Here is an 18,878-nt window from a genome sequence, read left to right on the forward strand (position 1 = left end):
GGGAGGTATTCTCGGACGCCCCCCCCACAAAAGGAAACGCCCCCCAAGAGTCTCGCAAAGGGGTCTCCGCCCTCCCGCCCCGCCCAGGGTCTTGCAAGGGGGTCTCCCTCCCTCCCCCCACCACAGGTTTGCAAAAGGGTCTCCCTTCCCCCGCCCCAGTCTCGAAAAGGGGTCTCCCTCCCCATCGCCCCCACCCCACCGAGTCTTGCCAAAGGGATCTCCCTTCCTTCCCCCTCCCATCTTCGAGGGTCGCAAAAGGGTCTCCCTTCTCCCCAACGCCGCCCCCCCCAGTCTTGCAAAGGGGTCTCCTTCCGTCCCTCGACGCCCCCCCCCATATCGCAAAAGGGTCTCCCTTCTCCCCAACGACCTCCCCCCCCCAGTCTTCCAAGGGGGACTCCTTCCTTCCCTCGAAACCCCGCCCCCCATTCTCGGTGTCTGGCAAAGGGGTCTCCCTCCCTCCCCATCTTCGAGGGTCGCAAAAGGGTCTCCTTTCTCCCCACCGCCCCCTCCCCAAGTCTTGCATGGGGGTCTCCTTCCTTGTCCTGACCCCCCCCCATTCCCGGTGTCTCGCAAAAGGGTCTCCTTTCTCCCCAACGCCGCCGCCCCCCATTCTTGCAAAAAAGTCCCCCCCCCAGTCTTTCCAAGGGGTCTCCCTTCCTCCCCACCGACCCCTCCCCAAGTCTTCCAAGGATGTCTCCTTCCTTCCGTCGGATTCCCCCCCCCCAATTCCCGGTGTCTGGCAAAGGGCTCTCCTCTTCCTCTCCCCCCCCGCCCCAGTTTCGCAAAAGGGTCTCCCTCCCCCCCCCACGGCCCCCCCCGCCCCTTCTTCCCCGCCTACCTTCCTTGACTCCCGGCAGCTTCGACTGGTCGATGCTGATCTCAGCCATGTTGGCTTCGGGCGGCGCCGGCGGATCCTTTTCCTGGCGCCCCCCCCTCCAGCTGCTCTGGCCGCCGCCCCCGCCGGGGAAGGGGCCGAGCCCCCCGCCGCCGCCTCGCTGCGCAAGCCGGAGGGCCCGATCCCCCGGCTGCAAGACGCCGGAGCCTTTCTTTCCTTCCCTGGGGTGGGGAGGTGTCCTGCGCGCCCCCGCTCGCGCCCTGCCCGCCCTCGGGAAGGGGCGGCTTACTCCCGAGTAAGCCCGAGGGAAGCCCGGCGGCGGGGATCGTGGCCTCCTCCTCCTCCTCCTCCTCTCTCCACCCAGGAGCTTCGGAGGGAACGAGCAGCCCGTGCGCCCGCGCGTAAAAGCGCAAAAGCGCACCCTCCGCGGGCCTTTGGGTCTCCTCGGCTCCGCTGCAAAGCTCGCAAAAAAAGAAAGAAAATAGCAGCGCTTGAACCCGAAAGGGGGCAGCGCCACTTTCCCTTTCTCCGCCTCCTCCTGCTCAGCCCTCCCCCGCGGAATGCTGGGAAGTGTAGTTTCGAGAGCTTCCGTTATTGTGGGGGGGGGGTTGGCACAAAAGCCGCCCGTGCGCTTTCTCAGCCGCTCCTGTGCGCGCCGCAAGATTTGCAACCTGATCCCTGGACGAGGGACTTTTCCTTGCATTTCCAATCAAAAGGGGCCCACCTGTTTCACAATAATCACCTGAGATCCTTTTATGCGGGGGGGGGGTGGTATCCAATAAATCATCAAAAATAACTAACTGAGGTTCTGCCCCCCTCCCAGCATTATGCCCATGCCCAGCAACCTGTTCCCACAATGGCCAACTAGATGCCCCAGTGGCAGGGGTGCCAAATATAGGGGGCTCTGGGTGCCTGAGCACCCATAAAATTTTTATTGTGGGGGCTCAGCCCCCCTCCCCACTGCAGGGTCAGGGTGTGTGTGTGACCAAAATGTATTGTATTTTAAAAATCATTGTAAACAGTTAAAATCATTAGTCGGATTGGAATAACGCTTGGGAGTTTGATGGTGAATTTTGGACTTAATGGAAATGTAAAAGATTTTTTATAAAAGTTGCAGGAGAAAATGATTAACAATAGGACCCAGAAAGTGAAGGAGGAAAGTCCAGGAGATTGTTCTTTGGAATCTTGCTTTTATGATGTATGTTGAGTATGCGATTGTAAAAATTTAATTTGAAAATGCAAATAAATTTATCAAAGAGAGAGAGAGGAGAACGCAGGAGGGGTCCTGTGATTTCCAGCAACTGGGGCTGAAAAGCATCGCTGCCTCTGACTGATTGTCTTCTTTTAATTAAGGCCCTCCAAGTTGGCGGTCCTCACTGCCTCCTGTGGCAGGGAGTTCCGCAGTTGCACAGTCGTGGGAGTGCCCTCCTTCCCAGAGGTGTCCCCCCCCCAACTTCAAAATCCCACTTGGGAAAAGACTTGGAGCCGTATGTGAAGAGAGCATTGGGAAACAGAGCTCATCTCCCTGCGCCCAGGAGTCTTCTTCGTCGCAGCCTCTGCCATCCTGGTAACCCCGTAATAAGCCAAGCCAAGGGCATGATTAGGTGGTTTGCCAAATGACAGGAGGAGGATTTTTGTGGCTTCTGGGGCTGCTCTTAAGGAGCTGGGATGGCAGGTTCACTGGCCTGCGTTGGCCACAACTTGCTAGCCTTATAATAGCCCTGGGCTGCGACGGAACTAAAAATGCGAGGCTGTTTCACACAGCCTGACACCTTCCTGCCAAAAGCCGCCTTCTGCCTGTCCTGGAGCCCTTAGACTCACAGCCTTTCTCCACCTGTGGCTCCCCAGATGTTGTTGGACTACAACTCCCATCACCCCTAGCTAGCAAGGTCAGGGCTCAGGGATGATGGGGACCCAGAGGTGGAGAACCCTGAGGAACAGCCCCTGAGGAGGAAGCAGCAAAAGAGAGGAGTGAAGAGCATGAGAAGAGCCTGCCGGATGAGGCCCATGGCCTGCCTAGTCCAGCACCCTGTTCTCACAGGGCCAACCAGATGCCTCCCAAAAAAACCCTGCAAGCAGGATTCGAACACAAGACCACTCTCCCCTCCCATAGTTTCCAGTGCCTGGGATTCATAAGCACAGCTGCTGCCTCCAGCTATGGAGGCAGAGCCAGGCTGACTCATAGCCGTCTCCTCCTCCTCCTCCCTGAATTTGTCTATTCCTCCTTTAAAGCCATCCTGGTTGGTGGCCTTCATTTCACCTTGTGGGAGGCAGTTCCATAGTTTAACTCTGTGCTCTATGAAAATGTCCTTTCTGTCTTTTTCTTTCTTTTTTATTTTTGTTGGAAATTTTATTTATAACATAAAATAAACCCCCCACCCTCCAAACAGAAATCCACCCTCATTAAACATGAACATAGCATACAATAAGCATAAAATACAACAATACAAACAACCAAATGAAAGACTTCCTTTATCCTGTATCTGGCCTCCTTATTTACTTCTTATAAGCTGCTTCCTTTATGAATAATTAAGATTTTTCTAATCATAACTTAAATATCCACAAAGTCTCCTGCAGACATTAATCGAAACAAGTCCAGGTACTGTTTTGTGAAGTACCGTATTCTCTGCATTTTCCCCATGCTTTTTGAAACTCTTGTCTAGTGTGACCTCTAATTGCCTCTGTTAATCTAGCCAGTTCAATATGCTCTAACAGTTTGTCTTGCCATTCCTTTTTTGTTGCCACAGCCCCCCCCCCCCCCCCCCAGTTTTTAGCAGTTAGGATCCTGGCCACTCCTGTGGCATAGAGGAATATCTTCTGATCTTCTCTTGCTATACCTGTGTCCGTTATCCCTAGTAGAAAAGCTTCTGTATTTTTCATAAAGTGATACTTAAACATTTTTTTAAGCTCGTCATATACTATGTTCCAGAAGCTTTTGATTTTTTCACAGGTCCACCAAACATGTATAAGTGTCCCCTCTGGAAAACGTCCTTTCTTTGATCAGCCCTGAATCTTCCAACGTTGGGCTGGATTGCTGTCCACCCTTTCTAAGTCCTATGACAGCTACAATAAACCTACCATTAAAATTATGGACCGGTCATTTCTTCGTCAGAGGGCAAATGGGCAAATTTAGCAAGGGAGCAAATACTCCCCCCCCCACTGTAACTATCTACCTGTTATGAAGTAATAAATAATTTTGATTAAGCTAAAAAACAAAACACATATATATCTAGGTATGTATACCTAGGTAAAGGTAAAGAGACCCCTGACCATTAGGTCCAGTCGTGACCGACTCTGGGGTGCTCATCTCGCTTTACTGGCCAAGGGAGCCGGCGTACAGCTTCCGGGTCATGTGGCCAGCATGACTAAGCCGCTTCTGGCGAACCAGAGCAGCGCACGGAAACGCCGTTTACCTTCCCGCTGGAGCGGTACCTATTTATCTACTTGCACTTTGACGTGCTTTCGATCTGCTAGGTTGGCAGGAGCAGGGGCAGAGCAACGGGCGCTCACCCCGTCGCGGGGATTCGAACCGCCGACCTTCTGATCAGCAAGTCCTAGGCTCTGTGGTTTAACCCACAGCACCACCCATTTCACTAAAGGACGTTTACCAAAGATGCACTGCACTAGTGGCGGCGCTTGTCATTCATGATGGCGGTGCTTGTCAGACTCAACAACGGCGCTTGTCATTCTCAACGGCGCCATGTATGCGAAATTAACTCTTACATCAAAATATTATGTTACGTATTGTATTGAGCTGCCATGCGGCAGCAGGGTGAGTCAGAGGCACCTTTGAGACGACTGATGTTTCTCCTAAGGAGGTGCCTAAACAATACTTACAAGTTTAAGTGTGGTGGTGTTGCATACGTAAGTACAAGTGTATTGTAAAGAAATGAGCAAATAAATAAATTTGTTTCTTTTCCCTCCCTTCTTTCGTAAACAAGGCGTCAGCGTGGTTTCTGACATAAGCGTAATAAAAGTTAATTTGGGGGCTAAACCAAATTTGGGGGCGCTGGCTGGATCTTTGCACCCCGGCAGCGCATTGACTAAAGACACCACTGGTCAGGGATGCTTTACCTGTGATTCCTGCATTGCAAGGGGTTGGACTGGATGACCCTTGGGTCCCTTCCGACTCTACAATTCTATGATTCTATATCTCATAGAATCATAGAATCATAGAATCGGAAGAGACCACAAGGGCCATCGAGTCCAACCCCCTGCCAAGCAGGAAACACCATCAGAGCACTCCTGACATATGGTTGTCAAGCCTCTGCTTAAAGACCTCCAAAGTAGGAGACTCCACCACACTCCTTGGCAGCAAATTCCACTGTCGAACAGCTCTTACTGTCAGGAAGTTCTTCCTAAGGTTTAGGTGGAATCTTCTTTCTTGTAGTTTGGATCCATTGCTCCGTGTCCGCTTCTCTGGAGCAGCAGAAAACAACCTTTCTCCCTCCTCTATGTAACATCCTTTTATATATTTGAACATGGCTATCATATCACCCCTTAACCTCCTCTTCTCCAGGCTAAACATGCCCAGCTCCCTTAGCCGTTCCTCATAAGGCATCGTTTCCAGGCCTTTGACCATTTTGGTTGCCCTCCTCTGGACACGTTCCAGTTTGTCAGTGTCCTTCTTGAACTGTGGTGCCCAGAACTGGACACAGTACTCCAGGTGTGGTCTGACCAGAGCAGAATACAGTGGCACTATTACTTCCCTTGATCTAGATGCTATACTCCTATTGATGCGGCCCAGAATTGCATTGGCTTTTTTAGCTGCCGTGTCACACTGTTGGCTCATGTCAAGTTTGTGGTCAACCAAGACTCCTAGATCCTTTTCACATGTACTGCTCTCAAGCCAGGTGTCACCCATCTTGTATTTGTGCCTCTCATTTTTTTTGCCCAAGTGCAATACTTTACATTTCTCCCTGTTAAAATTCATCTTGTTTGTTTTTGCCCAGTTCTCTAATCTGTCAAGGTCGTTTTGAAGTGTGATCCTGTCCTCTGGGGTGTTAGCCACCCCTCCCAGTTTGGTGTCATCTGCAAATTTGATCTCCTCCTCCTCCATGCCTGCACATAACTTCTCAAAATTCATTTCCCCAAGGAGCTGGATTTGCAGGCTGGTGGGAGTCAGGCTTTTCCCAGGTCACGAGAAAAGAGTCATACAGCCTTTGTGTGGGTGTTTGCTCAATTGCAGGCAGGTTAAATGGGGGAGCCTCTCTCTTCCTCTCTCTTTCCATGTTGAAAGCAACATCCATTCCTCCCCACGGAACTCACATGTTGGAGCTGAGATTCCTGCATTTTAGGGGGTTGAGCTAGATGGCCCCTGAGGGTCCCTTCTGACTCTACATTTCTATAATTCTGACCAGAATCTGTTTGGGGTCTTTATACCCTTCACCTTTCCTGGCCATATCACAACAGAACTTTAATTATCAGTCAGGATGCCTTGTCAAGTTCATCATCATCATTTTTTAATTAAAGGACGGACAATGTTTATTCCTCATGCTGGCCGTATTTTTATTAATCGTTCTCAAGCCTCTGCAAAATTGAGTCTCTAAATTCCAATGCATCTTAATTATAACTTTCTGCCTCTTACAGGAATGGCTTCTGCGGCTCAACATCCCCGTCTTACTCAAAATAGATCCATCTTTGCCGTTTTCTGCATACAAAGTGATAATATTAATTGTCGTGCCTGTTGCCCGTTTGCTTACTAAGAGATCTAGGGAGGTTTGGTTGACGCCTTGCCTGTTGCATTTCACACGAACTCGTGAGTTGCCTCTTTTTGCAGGCAGGGGAGGGGATAGGTTTACTAATTTCATAGAATAATAGAATTGTAAAGTTGCGAGCAACCCCAAGGGTCATCTAGTCCAACCCCTTGCAGGGCAGGAATCTCAGAATTTAATTTAATTCAATTTGATGAATTGAAGGAAGGTGGGGGAGGAAGGTCCAGAACTCAAATCTATTCATATACCTCCATTCATTAAAAAAATAATAATCAGTTGTGCATAAAATCATACAACCAAAACTATACAAAGTCAGAAATCAGCTAACTATTGGGGGAAATTCTGGAAAAGTGACTTGAAATTTACAGCATGTTATTCTTTGAAGGAGAACTGTCTGAAAATGATTCACAGTTGGTATTTAACTCTGAGTAGGATGTTAAGATGTATAAGACTGAATTAGATAAGTGCTGGAGATGTGGAACATAGCATTCAGATGACAGATTGGGGAAGATTATGGGGGAAAGATATAAAATTTACGGCCTGTACTGCATTTAAAGAGAATTATATGAAAATGATGTACAGGTGGTATTTAACACCGGTTAAATTAGCAAAAATGTATAAAAGAAAAGAAATCAAGTGTTGGAAATGTAAAGAAGTAGAGGGTATGTTTTATCATATGTGGTGGCAATGTAAGTGTCAGGGGATGGTTAGCTGCTTGTGCTTAAAATTGTGCCCCTTCAGAGTTTGTGCGACCCCACAAACCTCTGTGTGTGACAGAGCTCCTCAGACATGTCTGCTCTAGTCACTAGTAGAGTCTGACAGTGGCTGTCTGCGGAAGCGCTTCCAGCAAAGAAGTTCCTTAATGGAAACGCGTCTCCTGGACTCACGACGTGGCAGCTTCCGGCGCAGCATGGGTCTCCCTGCAGTTGCTTCTGACACCTCCCCGCTATTTTCGCTCGAAGTGTCTCTCACCCCTTTCTCTCCCCTGCTGCTTCCTGCCTGGGCTGCTGCGTCTCTCTCAGCATTACTGAGATCCTCCTCCAGAGACCCCGCGCTCCCCCTGCTGGTCCCTGCTTTGGCTGTTGACTCTCTCCCAGTCTCTGGGAGCCTTACCACTTCCCTTTCCTCCGATGTCAGTTCCCTGACATCCACCTCCCCTCCAGGGCCCCCCTCTCCCCCGCCCCTACTTTCTCCTCTGGGCGGTGAGGAGCTGAAACCCCTAAAAGAATCCTCTTCATCTTCAGACGTCTCGAACAATTCCCTCCATCGGTCTTCGTTCCGACTCGCTGAATCCTCCTCCACCTCGGAATCAGCGAACCCCTCCAACTCTTCTTCGTCGTCGGTGGTGGCGAAGTATTCCCTCCGGAACCTCGCCACTGGCTGGGGTTTTCTAGGGAATCTCTGATGAAAAGTTTCAATCAAAACCTCGTCATCTACCTCCTCTGCCCTGACCCAGGTGTTTTCCGACTCCGGCTCCCCTTCCCACATTACCAAATACTCTACTTGCTCTCCCCTCCACCTGGAATCGAGAATCTCCGCTACATGGTAGCTGTGTTCTTTTTCTTCCATAGCTGGTCCCCTATTGACCCTCCCCTCTCTGTCCCCTATATACGGTGACAGCAATGATCTGTGGAACACTGGGTGCAACTTCATGTGGTTCGGTAACCGGAGTCTGAAAGCCACTGGGTTGACCTGTTGCGTGACTTCAAATGGGCCCAGTCTTTTGGGTCTTAACTTCTTACAACCTCCTTTAAATGGTAACCCTTGGGTGGACAGCCACACCTGGTCCCCCACCCTAATGCTTTCCCCTTCCCTTCTGGTTTTGTCTGCCTGCCTCTTATATTCCTCCTTCGCCCTGTTTAAATTAAGTTGGAGCTGGCGATGGATCGCTTCCATTTCTTCAACGAACTGTTCTGCGGCAGGAACGCTCCAGTTCTCCCCCTCCCCCCCTGGGAAGGCTCGGGGATGACACCCGTGATTGGCCAAAAAAGGGCTCATCCCCGTGGACACGTTCTCTGCATTGTTATAGGCAAATTCTGCCAACGCCAGCTTCTCCACCCAATCATTCTCTCTGTCATTCACATAACACCTCAAATATTGCTGGAGGACACCATTAGCTCTTTCCGCCTGCCCATTGGTTTCTGGATGGCGGGCAGTGGAAAAATTCACCTCTACATGCAATAGGCTCATGAGCTTCCTCCAGAACCTGGAAGTAAATTGTTTCCCTCGGTCCGAAACCACCCTCAAGGGGGCACCATGCAACCTAAACACATTTTCCACAAACAATTTAGCGGTTTCTTCTGCTGTGACCGCATGTGAGCAGGCTATAAAGTGGGCCATCTTGGTTAACAGGTCTACCACAACCATAATGGCTGTCTTCCCTTTGGACCTGGGCAGATCAGTCATGAAATCTATTGCCACTGCCTCCCATGGTCTTTCCGGCGTGGGTAGTGGTTCTAATAAACCTGCCGGTGCCCGCCTCTCCCCCTTGGCTCGTTGACATCGGTCACACCCTCTCACATATTCACGCACATCTTCCCTGACCTTGGGCCACCAGAATTCCCTGGTAACCAGCCACATGGTTTTGTGTTGCCCAAAATGCCCTGCTGTGGGGCTATCGTGCAGTTGCTTGAGTACCTTTTCCCTCAATTCCCCTTCAGGTATGTATAACGCTCCCTTGTAGTACAACGCCCCGTTTCTCTCCTCAAAACCCCCGGGTTTGTCTCCCTCCCTCCTGAGACCCCTGAGTTTGTCCTGGGCGTATTCATCCTGCACCGTTCCCTCTACCAGTTCCCTTTGCCCCACCAAAGCCGCCCCGCACACCCAGCGGTCCTCGGGAATGACATGGGTCTCTTCGGGTGCACCCTCTCCCTCCAAATATTCAGGTTTGCGTGAGAGAGCGTCCGCCCTAACGTTCTCCGGGCCTGGTACGTAACAAATCTCAAAGTTAAATTTGGAGAACTCCTGGGCCCATCTCAACTGCCTTTGGTTGAGCACTCGCGCAGTTCTCCAATACTCTAGATTCTTATGGTCCGTGCACACTTGCACCTTCTGTTGTGCACCAATTAGTAGATGCCTCCATCTCCGGAAGGCCTCATAAATCGCAAGAAGTTCCCGGTCGTGCACCGTGTAGTTTCTCTCAGATTTGTTCAGCTTTCGCGAAAAGAAGGCACACGGTCGCCACTCTGACCCCTCCTTCCCCGGCTGCAGAAGAAGCACCGCCCCTATGGCTCTGTCCGAAGCGTCTGTTTCGACCCTCAGCTTTTTTTGTAAATCCACATGTAGAAGTTGTTCGTCAGAGGCGAAGGCCCTTTTCAGTTCCTCAAACGCTCGCTCCGCCTCCCCCGTCCAAACAAACTTCTTTTTGCCGCTGAGACAGTCCGTGATGGGCGCCGTCAGGTGGGCGAAATTTCGGATGAACTTACGATAAAAGTTTCCAAACCCTAGGAACCTCTGCACATCCTTCTTGGTCTTGGGTGTTTTCCATTCCAGCACCGCTTGAACCTTGCCGGGGTCCATGGCCAACCCCTTGTCTGACAAGCGGTACCCCAGGAATTCCACCTCCTTGGTATGAAACTGACACTTTTCCAGTTTCACCCACAGTCTGTTGGCTTGCAGCCTGCTCAACACTTCTCTGACGTCTCTCACATGTTGCTCCTCATTCTCCGAATACACCAACACGTCATCTAAGAAGGCCACGCAATTCTTGTAGAGCAAAGGCCCCAGTACATGGTTCATAAAGGCTTGAAAACACGCGGAGCCTGTTTGTAATCCAAAAGGCATAACGAGGTATTCAAATGCCCCCAAAGGGGTGAACATGGTGGTCTTCCATTCATCCCCTTTCCTTATACGTATCAGGTTGTACGCCCCCCTTAGGTCCAGCTTTGTAAAAATCTTTCCTTTTCGCACCCTGGTCAAAATATCATCAATCCTGGGCATAGGAAAAGCCGCCGGCTCTGTCACTGCATTTAGGGCCCGAAAGTCACATACCAGCCTCGGCTTGTCCGTGTTTTTTTTATCCACAAAAAACACTGGGCTACCCCCCGCTGCCTTGGACTCTCTGATGAAGCCTCTCTTCAGGTTCTTGTCAATGAACGCTCGCAACTCCTGCATCTCCCTGTCTGACATGGCATACAACTTGCCTACAGGAAGCTGTGCTCCAGGGAGTAAATTGATCTGGCAATCAAAGGGCCTATGCGGGGGTAGTTGGTCCGCTTCCTTCTCGCTGAACACGTCGCTGAGATCAGCATACTGTGGTGGCACCTTCCCCTTCTCCATCACTTCCGTCCCTGCTAGGGTGGCTTGGGCCCCTGCTGACCCCTTTTCCGCCCTGCAGTGTTCTAAGCAGTGTGCGGAACCGAAGGAAACCACTCTTTGATGCCAGCCCACCAGCGGATCATGTAGGGCTAGCCAGCTCAGTCCCAAAATAATGGGAGCGCCTCCCAAGGTGGCCACATTAAACGCTATCAGTTCTGTGTGCCTTGCCACCCTCATTATCATTGGGACGGTCTGCAAGCTGACGCCTCCTCCCAACAGTTCCCTGCCATCAATCGTGGTCACCTGCAGGGGGTTGCTTAAAGGGATAGTCTGTATCTGGTGTTCAGCAGCAAACTCCTTGCTCATGAAATTGCAGGAGCTGCCTGAGTCCAACAGCGCCTTTATTTTTAGGGGGTGTCCATTTTGCAGCTCTAGCGACACTTCAATCACTAGAGCAGGTCGAGGAGCTTCTGGCACTGGCACTTGGGGAAGGGGCACTTTCACTGCTCTTTGGCCTGGCTGCAGTGCCCTGCTGGCAACCAGGCGTTGGCTTTTGCCTGCTCCGTTTCTCCCTGCTCTTCCCCCTCAACAGCTCCCACCATCCCTTGCCATTCCTTCCTCTGGGGGCAGACTCTGGCAAAGTGGCCTGGCTGTTGGCAGAGATAGCATTTCCGGGCTCCCTTTCCCTCCTTCTTCGCCCCCTCACTGGGCTTTGAAACTGCGCGCGCGCGGGCTGTTCCGATTTCCATCGGCTCTGCCGGCGGGAAAGCTGGCTCAGGAATGTCTGGAATGCGTAACTCCTTCCAACGTTCCCCTCTCCCTTCCCGCCTCTCCAAGGCTCTTGCCTCCTGGCGCGCTCCAATGGTCAGCGCAGATTTGGTCAGCTGATCCATAGACCCCGCCCTGGGGCTCCTGGCCAGCTCGTCTTTCACAGCTGAAGAAAGACCTTCTTCAAATAGCATCTGAATGGGTGCCGCCGATAAATCCCACCCCAATCTGTGAATCAGCATGGTAAATTCAGTCCAGTACTCACGGACAGATCTGCTTCCCTGCTTGCAAGCCATTAGCTGTCTGCGTACCACCCCTTCCTCAATATCGCTGGAAAACATAATATCCATTGCACGAAAGAATTTCATAGTGTCCTTTAGGATATCGTTGTGCGTTGCCATCAGGGGTCGAACCCAGTCCCGCGCCCCCTTCTCAAGATGCCCAATTACGAACGCAACTCGCGATTCCTCATCAGGGAACTCATCAAACTGCACATTCAGAGCATATTGCATCTCAGTCCTAAAGGCATGGTAATCCTTGGGGTCCCCCCCAAACTTCTGCGCCAATCCTGGTACCTTTCTGGGGAACTGAGTGGTTCTCCCCTTTTTGTCAGCATCCTGAGCCCTTCTCTCCTCGAGCCTCGCCGTCTGCAGCGCAAGTTGGACCTCCAGAGCTTGATACCTTTCTTCCAAGCTTGGACCAGCTCCAACCCCTGCGTCTCCGGTTCCGACTGGGTTGCTCATGATGCTTTCTCCTGCACAGGCAGCGTACAGAGACTGTCAGACTGCTGTCAGGGGATGGTTAGCTGCTTGTGCTTAAAATTGTGCCCCTTCAGAGTTTGTGCGACCCCACAAACCTCTGTGTGTGACAGAGCTCCTCAGACATGTCTGCTCTAGTCACTAGTAGAGTCTGACAGTGGCTGTCTGCGGAAGCGCTTCCAGCAAAGAAGTTCCTTAACGGAAACGCGTCTCCTGGACTCACGACGTGGCAGCTTCCGGCGCAGCATGGGTCTCCCTGCAGTTGCTTCTGACACCTCCCCGCTATTTTCGCTCGAAGTGTCTCTCACCCCTTTCTCTCCCCTGCTGCTTCCTGCCTGGGCTGCTGCGTCTCTCTCAGCATTACTGAGATCCTCCTCCAGAGACCCCGCGCTCCCCCTGCTGGTCCCTGCTTTGGCTGTTGACTCTCTCCCAGTCTCTGGGAGCCTTACCACTTCCCTTTCCTCCGATGTCAGTTCCCTGACAGTAAGGTTATAAAAGGTTTCTGGGAAATGATTTACAATGAATTGAAAAAAATGTTAAAAATAACCTTTGTTAAAAAAACCAGAAGCATTTTTAATATGAATGAATATACCGAAAGAATACAAGAATTTCTGTGTGTGTATCTGTGCAAATGAAACCATATATCCTAAAGACACTGCAGTCTCCACGGACCTTCATTCCAAGAAAGCTGAACCCCAGGTAAATGCCGGGAACCCCTGGGGTCTCTCACCTCACAGAGGTTGGGATGGCCTGGAACAATACAGAGGGCCCTGAAATTTCTCAGAAACAGCCTAGCTATCAAATGACAGTTTATGGATGTGAGACGTCACAGCTTCCAAAATATATCAGAATCTGAATTTCAGAGTGGATGCCTGAGTTTTGCATTCTTGGTTGGAGCCAAGGCTTCTGCCAGGTATTCCAGGAAGTTCACACAGAAGAGCATGATGGGAATATCCACTCGCAACATCGGGAGGGGTGTTAATCAGTGTTCACCATGTCTAAAATACACCTCGGTCAGATTACCATTGGCCAAAGTGTTCTCTGTTTTCTTTCGTTTTTCGCTCCGAACAGTCAAGCCTTTGTAATTTGAGAGCTCCTCTCCAGCCTTTCTAATGATAAAGAGTATTTTGTTCCTCTGTGATACGTTTCAAAAGCAATCAATGGGCTTTTGGCTGGCTTCAGACAGATGCCTGCTTTATTCCCTTTGGCAGATTATTGTCATCTCCTTTTTTAAGTTGGGGGGAAATCACTATAGCAAATTAGCAAGGATGGCACCAGGGTTAGGGAGATATCGGCTGCCCACAAGTGCCCTGCAGTTCAGATTACATGTTTGTACAGCAGCTGAGCAGATCTAAAGAGAGGAATATCTCCCTTTCCTTGCCGAACACCCCCTGGCAAAGCAAAATAAATGCAGTTCAAAGTGAGAGACTGAGAAAACAGCATCCTATGGAACTGGGTGCCACCAGAGATGTGGGAGTGAATAAAAGCTAAATCAGTTTTTGAAGGGTTGTTGTTTTGGCCAAAGCCATCCAAATAAAGGATATTTAAAAATACACTTCAGGGTCTATTTTAATTGAGAATCAACTTAAGCAACATTGTCACAAGATCAGTCAGTCGGTCATATCCATCAAGTGCTTTGTCATCTAACTAGTGCCAACCTTTGCCAACCTGGTGCCCCCCCCCAGATGTTTTGGATGAGAACTGTCCCGGCTGGGGTGGAAGGAAGTTGGCGTCCAAAACATCTGAGGTCTCTTCTCTTCTGAATCCCAGTTGTTGGAAACCGCAGGAGGGGAGAGTTGATCCTGTGTTCGAATCCTGCTTGCGGGTTTCCCGTCACGGGCATCTGGTTGGCCGCTGTAGGAACAGGAAGCTGGACTAGATGGGCCCCTTTTGGCCGAATCCAGCAGGGGTATTCTCATGTTCCAGAGAGTCTATTAACAACAACAACAACAACAGCAACAACAACAACAACAACAACTTATTATTTATACCCCGCCCATCTGGCTGGGCTTCCCCAGCCACTCTGGGCGGCTTCCAACAAAAGATTAAAAAAACATTAAAACGTCAGTCATTAAAAGCTTCCCTAAACAGGGCTGCCTTCAGATGTCTTCTAAAAGCCTGGTAGTTGTTGTTCTCTTTGACATCTGATGGGAGGGTGTTCCGCAGGGCGGGTGCCACTACCAAGAAGGCCCTCTGCCTGGTTCCCTGTAACTTGGCTTCTCGCAGTGAGGGAACCGCCAGAAGGCCCTCAGAGCTGGACCTCAGTGTCCGGGCAGAATAATGGGGATGGAGATGCTCCTTTAGATATATTGGACTGAGGCCGTTTAGGGCTTTAAAGGTCAACACCAACACTTGGAATTGTGCTCGGAAACGTACTGGGAGCCAGTGTTATGTGGTCTCGGCGGCCGCTCCCAGTCACCAGTCTAGCTGCCGCATTCTGGATTAGTTGTAGTTTCCTGGTCACCTTCAAAGGTGGCCCCACGTAGAGCGCATTGCCATAGTCCAAGCAGGAGATAACTAGAGCATGCACCACTCTGGTCCTAGAGAACTTTGAATTTTATTTAGGCAATAATTCTTGGAGTGCAGCTTGGCTCTGCTGAACCATCAAAGGCCTCCTCCAGCTGCCACCCAGGAGGAAAGAGACACAGATCCTGCGGGAGGCAAAGGCTCCATCTCCTGCCTTTGTTGTGTTGTGTTTTGTGTGTGTGGTTGTGGAAGACAACCAGCTGAGACTCCCCATCATGATTTCCCCTCTCGATGGTTCCCAAGATCAAATATTCTCCATACGTTTTGTGGCGAACCATGAGTCTTTTCTTTAATCTCTCAAGACTTGCTTCCTTGGCCCACCTTGAAGACAGAATAAAACCCAAACAAAGATTGCAATGCCAGGTATTTCTCTCCCCCCCCTTCTTCTTTTTCTAATTTTTGTGTTGCACCACAACTCCTGGAGCCATATTATGATGCGAGTGGCGGGTGTCCTGCAAAACACTCCACACGCAAGGAGCTTGGAACATCTGTTCTCAAGATGCGGAGCACTGTTCAGCTACGGAAGCTGCTTCTGCAAGAGGCAGCGACAGCCACGCAAACGGATGGCTGTGAAAGACGACTGGACAAATTCACGGAAGAGAAGGCGACCAGGGGATCGTGGCCGCAATGGCTCACTCAGCCTCAACATTTGGAGGCAGCAATGATTCTGGGTACCAGTGGCTGGAAACCACAAGAGGGGAGAAGATGCTTGCTGGTTTCCTACAGGCATATGGCGACAGGATAGAACCACAAAATCAGCCCGGTTCAGCCCGGACACTGAGGTCCAGCTCTGAGGGCCTTCTGGTGGTTCCCTCACTGTGAGATGTCAGGTTACAGGGAACCAGGCAGAGGGCCTTCTCGGTGGTGGCGCCTGCCCTGTGGAACGCCCTACCACCAGATGTCAAGGAAATAAGCAATTATCTGACTTTTAAAAGACATCTGAAGGCAGCCCTGTTTAGGGAAGTTTTTAAGGTTTGATGTTTTATTCTGTTTTTAATCTGCTTGGGAGCCGCCCACAGTGGCTGGGGAAACCCAGCCAGATGGGCGGGGTATTAATTTATTATTATTATTATTATTGTTGTTGTTGTTGTTGTTGTTGTTGTTGTTGTTGTTGCCTAAATTTCTCTCCACTCCACCAATATTGCCAAAGCTGAACAGTTAGGGAGAAAAAGCCTCTCCTTATTATTATTATTATTATTATTATTATTATTATTGAGTTGGAAGGGACCCCCAAGCTCCTGCAATGGCAGAATCTTAACTCTCAACTACCCTGATTTAGCAGGGCTTTTCTTATCTTCTGATGCCAGTTCTCATTTTATTGGCAGACATTCCACATACACAAAGCATGTTCTTTGCAGGAGCATGTGAGAACTAAGAAGACACCTGCAGGGTCCTATCCATCTGCCTCAGCATCTTCTGTCCAACGGGGCCCCTGAGATGCTTCCAGGAGGCTCCTTGTCAGGCAACAAACCCCTGCCTTTCGCTTTCTCCCCTGCATGCGGCATTTATGTGGTTTGATTCAGAGGTTGAGGCTAACGCCCACGGATGGATTTGTCTTCGGTGAATTTGCCGAGTTGCGTCTTAAAACCTCCTAAAGCGTCGCCTCACCTTGGGGCAGCAAATCCCATCAATTAATTCTGCTCTGCAGGCCAAAGACAGCACAACGCCAGGATCTAATTCTGTGTGCCAAAGCCGACCAGGCTGGCAGGTGAACCTGACTTCAGCACAGGTGATGGGCCCGCATCCTGCGCCGTACCTGAGGCCAGCCAGGTGGCTTAGGGAGCCGGGGGCAGCCTGCGCAGCACACCAGGTGAATACCTAACTCCCTCAACCGTTCCGTATAAGGCTTGGTTGCTGCTGTTAGGATCGTCCTACTCTCGTGTAGGACCCTGGCAGAGACACATGCCCGACTGGCAAGTTCTCTCCCTCCTGGTCTGTCGTTCGGGAGTTTCAAAAGCTTTCTTCAGCCTGAACATCACAGTGACCGATGCCAACAGACATCGGCACACTTAGAGATCCGCAGAGTCTTTGCAGTTTGCGTAACAGACCTCAGCAACTCAGCATTTTGGCTAATCTACTTTATTTACATATAATACACTCAGAGCATTCTGACTTAGCTCCTTCCTCTTTCTCATCAGACAGCAAATAGAGAAAGAACAAAGGACAATAGTCCCACTTCATGGAACACAGTAACATAAACATCCTGTCTCTGTCACGTCCCGCTCTGTGGAGTCAAAACATACACCGTCATGGGATAGACAACAATCCCATGACTGCAGTCATGGAGCAGGAATTTTAACAGCCGGACCCTTTGCTTGGCTGAATTGTTGCCTTCCCTCCCAGGACTGTTGTCCTAAGTTAGGCATGTCCAAAGTCCGGCCTGGGGGCCATTTGTGGCCCGGGGCCCGGTTTAAAAAGGCCCCACAGGCAATTTGGAAAAAATCAATCTGTTGTGGCTCCTGAGGACCTGCCTGCTGTTCTGCTGGCTCTCCCCTGGAGCCAACACTCTGCCAAGGAAGGTTAGTGGCAGGCTGGGCAGGCTGGGATTGGTGCGTCTCCGGTGGTGGCACTGCGTGATTGGAACCCGTTCTTCACCTCTCACTCCCGCCCATCGTTTCCGCTGTTCCAAAAGGCGTTTCTTAAGGATTGTGAGACCTGCATTGTCCTAAAGAAAGCTCGACAATCAACAACTTTGGGGGAACAATCCTAAAACATGGTCAAGAACTTCAATCCTAAAAAAAGGAAAAAAGGTCAACAACTTTGGGGGAACAATCAAATAGTCAGGCAAAATATGGAGGAAATTTAAGGACTATTTGAATAAATATTGTAATATAAAAAATTAGAAATTACTGGAAAGAAACAAATAGGCCTAGGATTAAACTAAGTTATAATTAAATAAATGGGATTTAGAATGTTAAGAAAAGTGAATAAGATGGACTATAACTGGAAATTGTTTTAGTTTAATAATGATATTGGAAAGCTGTGACTTTTAACTACAAGGAAACTCAGAAGGGAGGGACTAGAGAAAGTCAACCAAGATGTTTAAAAGGTTGGATTTGTGAAGAATTAAGTTTGCTGTTATTGTTTATCTGTTTATTGTTCCTTTTTTCTGTTTTTGTGTATCATTTTGCTTTGTGGTTTGTGTTATCATTGTGGAAAATCTAATAAAAAATTATTTTTTTAAAAAAAATGTCAGGCAAAATGGTCGGCCCTCATGCATGTTCACTTCATCAAATTTGGCCCTCTTTGTAAAAAGTTTGGGCACCCCTGTCCTAAGTGACGTTGTGTTATAAACACAGCTAATATGGAGAAGGAAGAAGGATAGCCAGCCACATATGACACGTTATGCTTTATTTGAACATGATGGAGTTTATCCAGCTCTTCCATCGCTCTAGAATAAGGAGCATCTCCAAGGACGTAAGTCAGGAAAATACAGAGCTATTCTTGGAGAGAGAGAGAGAGAGAGAGACTCAATCAACAAGGACAAAGCATTGTCGTTCCCCCAAACACCAGTTTCTTTTTCCATTTGCGACATGTAAGATTTCAGTGGTTAAAATAATGAAGGCAGTTCAAGAGAAAATACGACGTTGCAGGAAGCAAAACTTCAAAGCTGAGGAAACTGGCACCATCTGGAAAGAAGAGTCACAGGACACCTGTTCTGCATGCAGAAGGCCCCAAGCTTCAGTCTCCAGCATCGAACCAAAAGAGACAGTTCAGAGTTGGAAGAATCAGTGATGCTCTGTGTGCCCACGTAAAGCAGCTTTAAGGAGGGCGCGAGCTGCGATTCCTGCACTGCAGGGGGTTGGACTAGATGACCGGGTGGGTTCTCCCTTCCAACGCTACAATTCTGTGATTCTAAGGAGAGGAGAGGGGAAGCGGAGAATGCGAACAGGGCTGAGAGCCAGAGAGAGAGAGGCTGTCGAAAGAGATGAGGTCAGAAGGCAAGGCAGATTCCTAAGATTCCACATGGTGTCTGTCATGGTCGTAAGCCGTTTACCAGATAGACAGGACTTGCTGCGG

General features: G+C 49.8%; 1 protein-coding gene and 1 long non-coding RNA gene across 3 annotated transcripts in view; one reads left to right on the top strand and one right to left on the bottom strand.

The window, feature by feature from the left end:
- Positions 1 to 1,346, bottom strand: part of CCDC50 (coiled-coil domain containing 50) — a 54,627-nt gene extending 53,281 nt beyond the window's left edge. Inside the window, exon 1 of one of the 2 annotated variants that reach the window (XM_082224286.1) lies at positions 839 to 1,346. In XM_082224286.1, the coding sequence (XP_082080412.1) occupies positions 839 to 887 (49 nt within the window). In that variant the 5' untranslated portion in view covers positions 888 to 1,346. The remainder of the gene's footprint in view (positions 1 to 838) is intronic. The other variant, XM_082224287.1, reaches the window with a different exon arrangement.
- Positions 1 to 18,878, top strand: part of LOC309533325 — a 428,448-nt gene that overhangs the window by 57,810 nt on the left and 351,760 nt on the right. The window lies entirely within an intron of this gene.

This window comes from Podarcis vaucheri (assembly GCF_965113315.1).
Source record: "Podarcis vaucheri genome assembly, chromosome: 5".
In the NCBI taxonomy this organism is placed as follows: Eukaryota; Metazoa; Chordata; class Lepidosauria; order Squamata; family Lacertidae; genus Podarcis; species Podarcis vaucheri.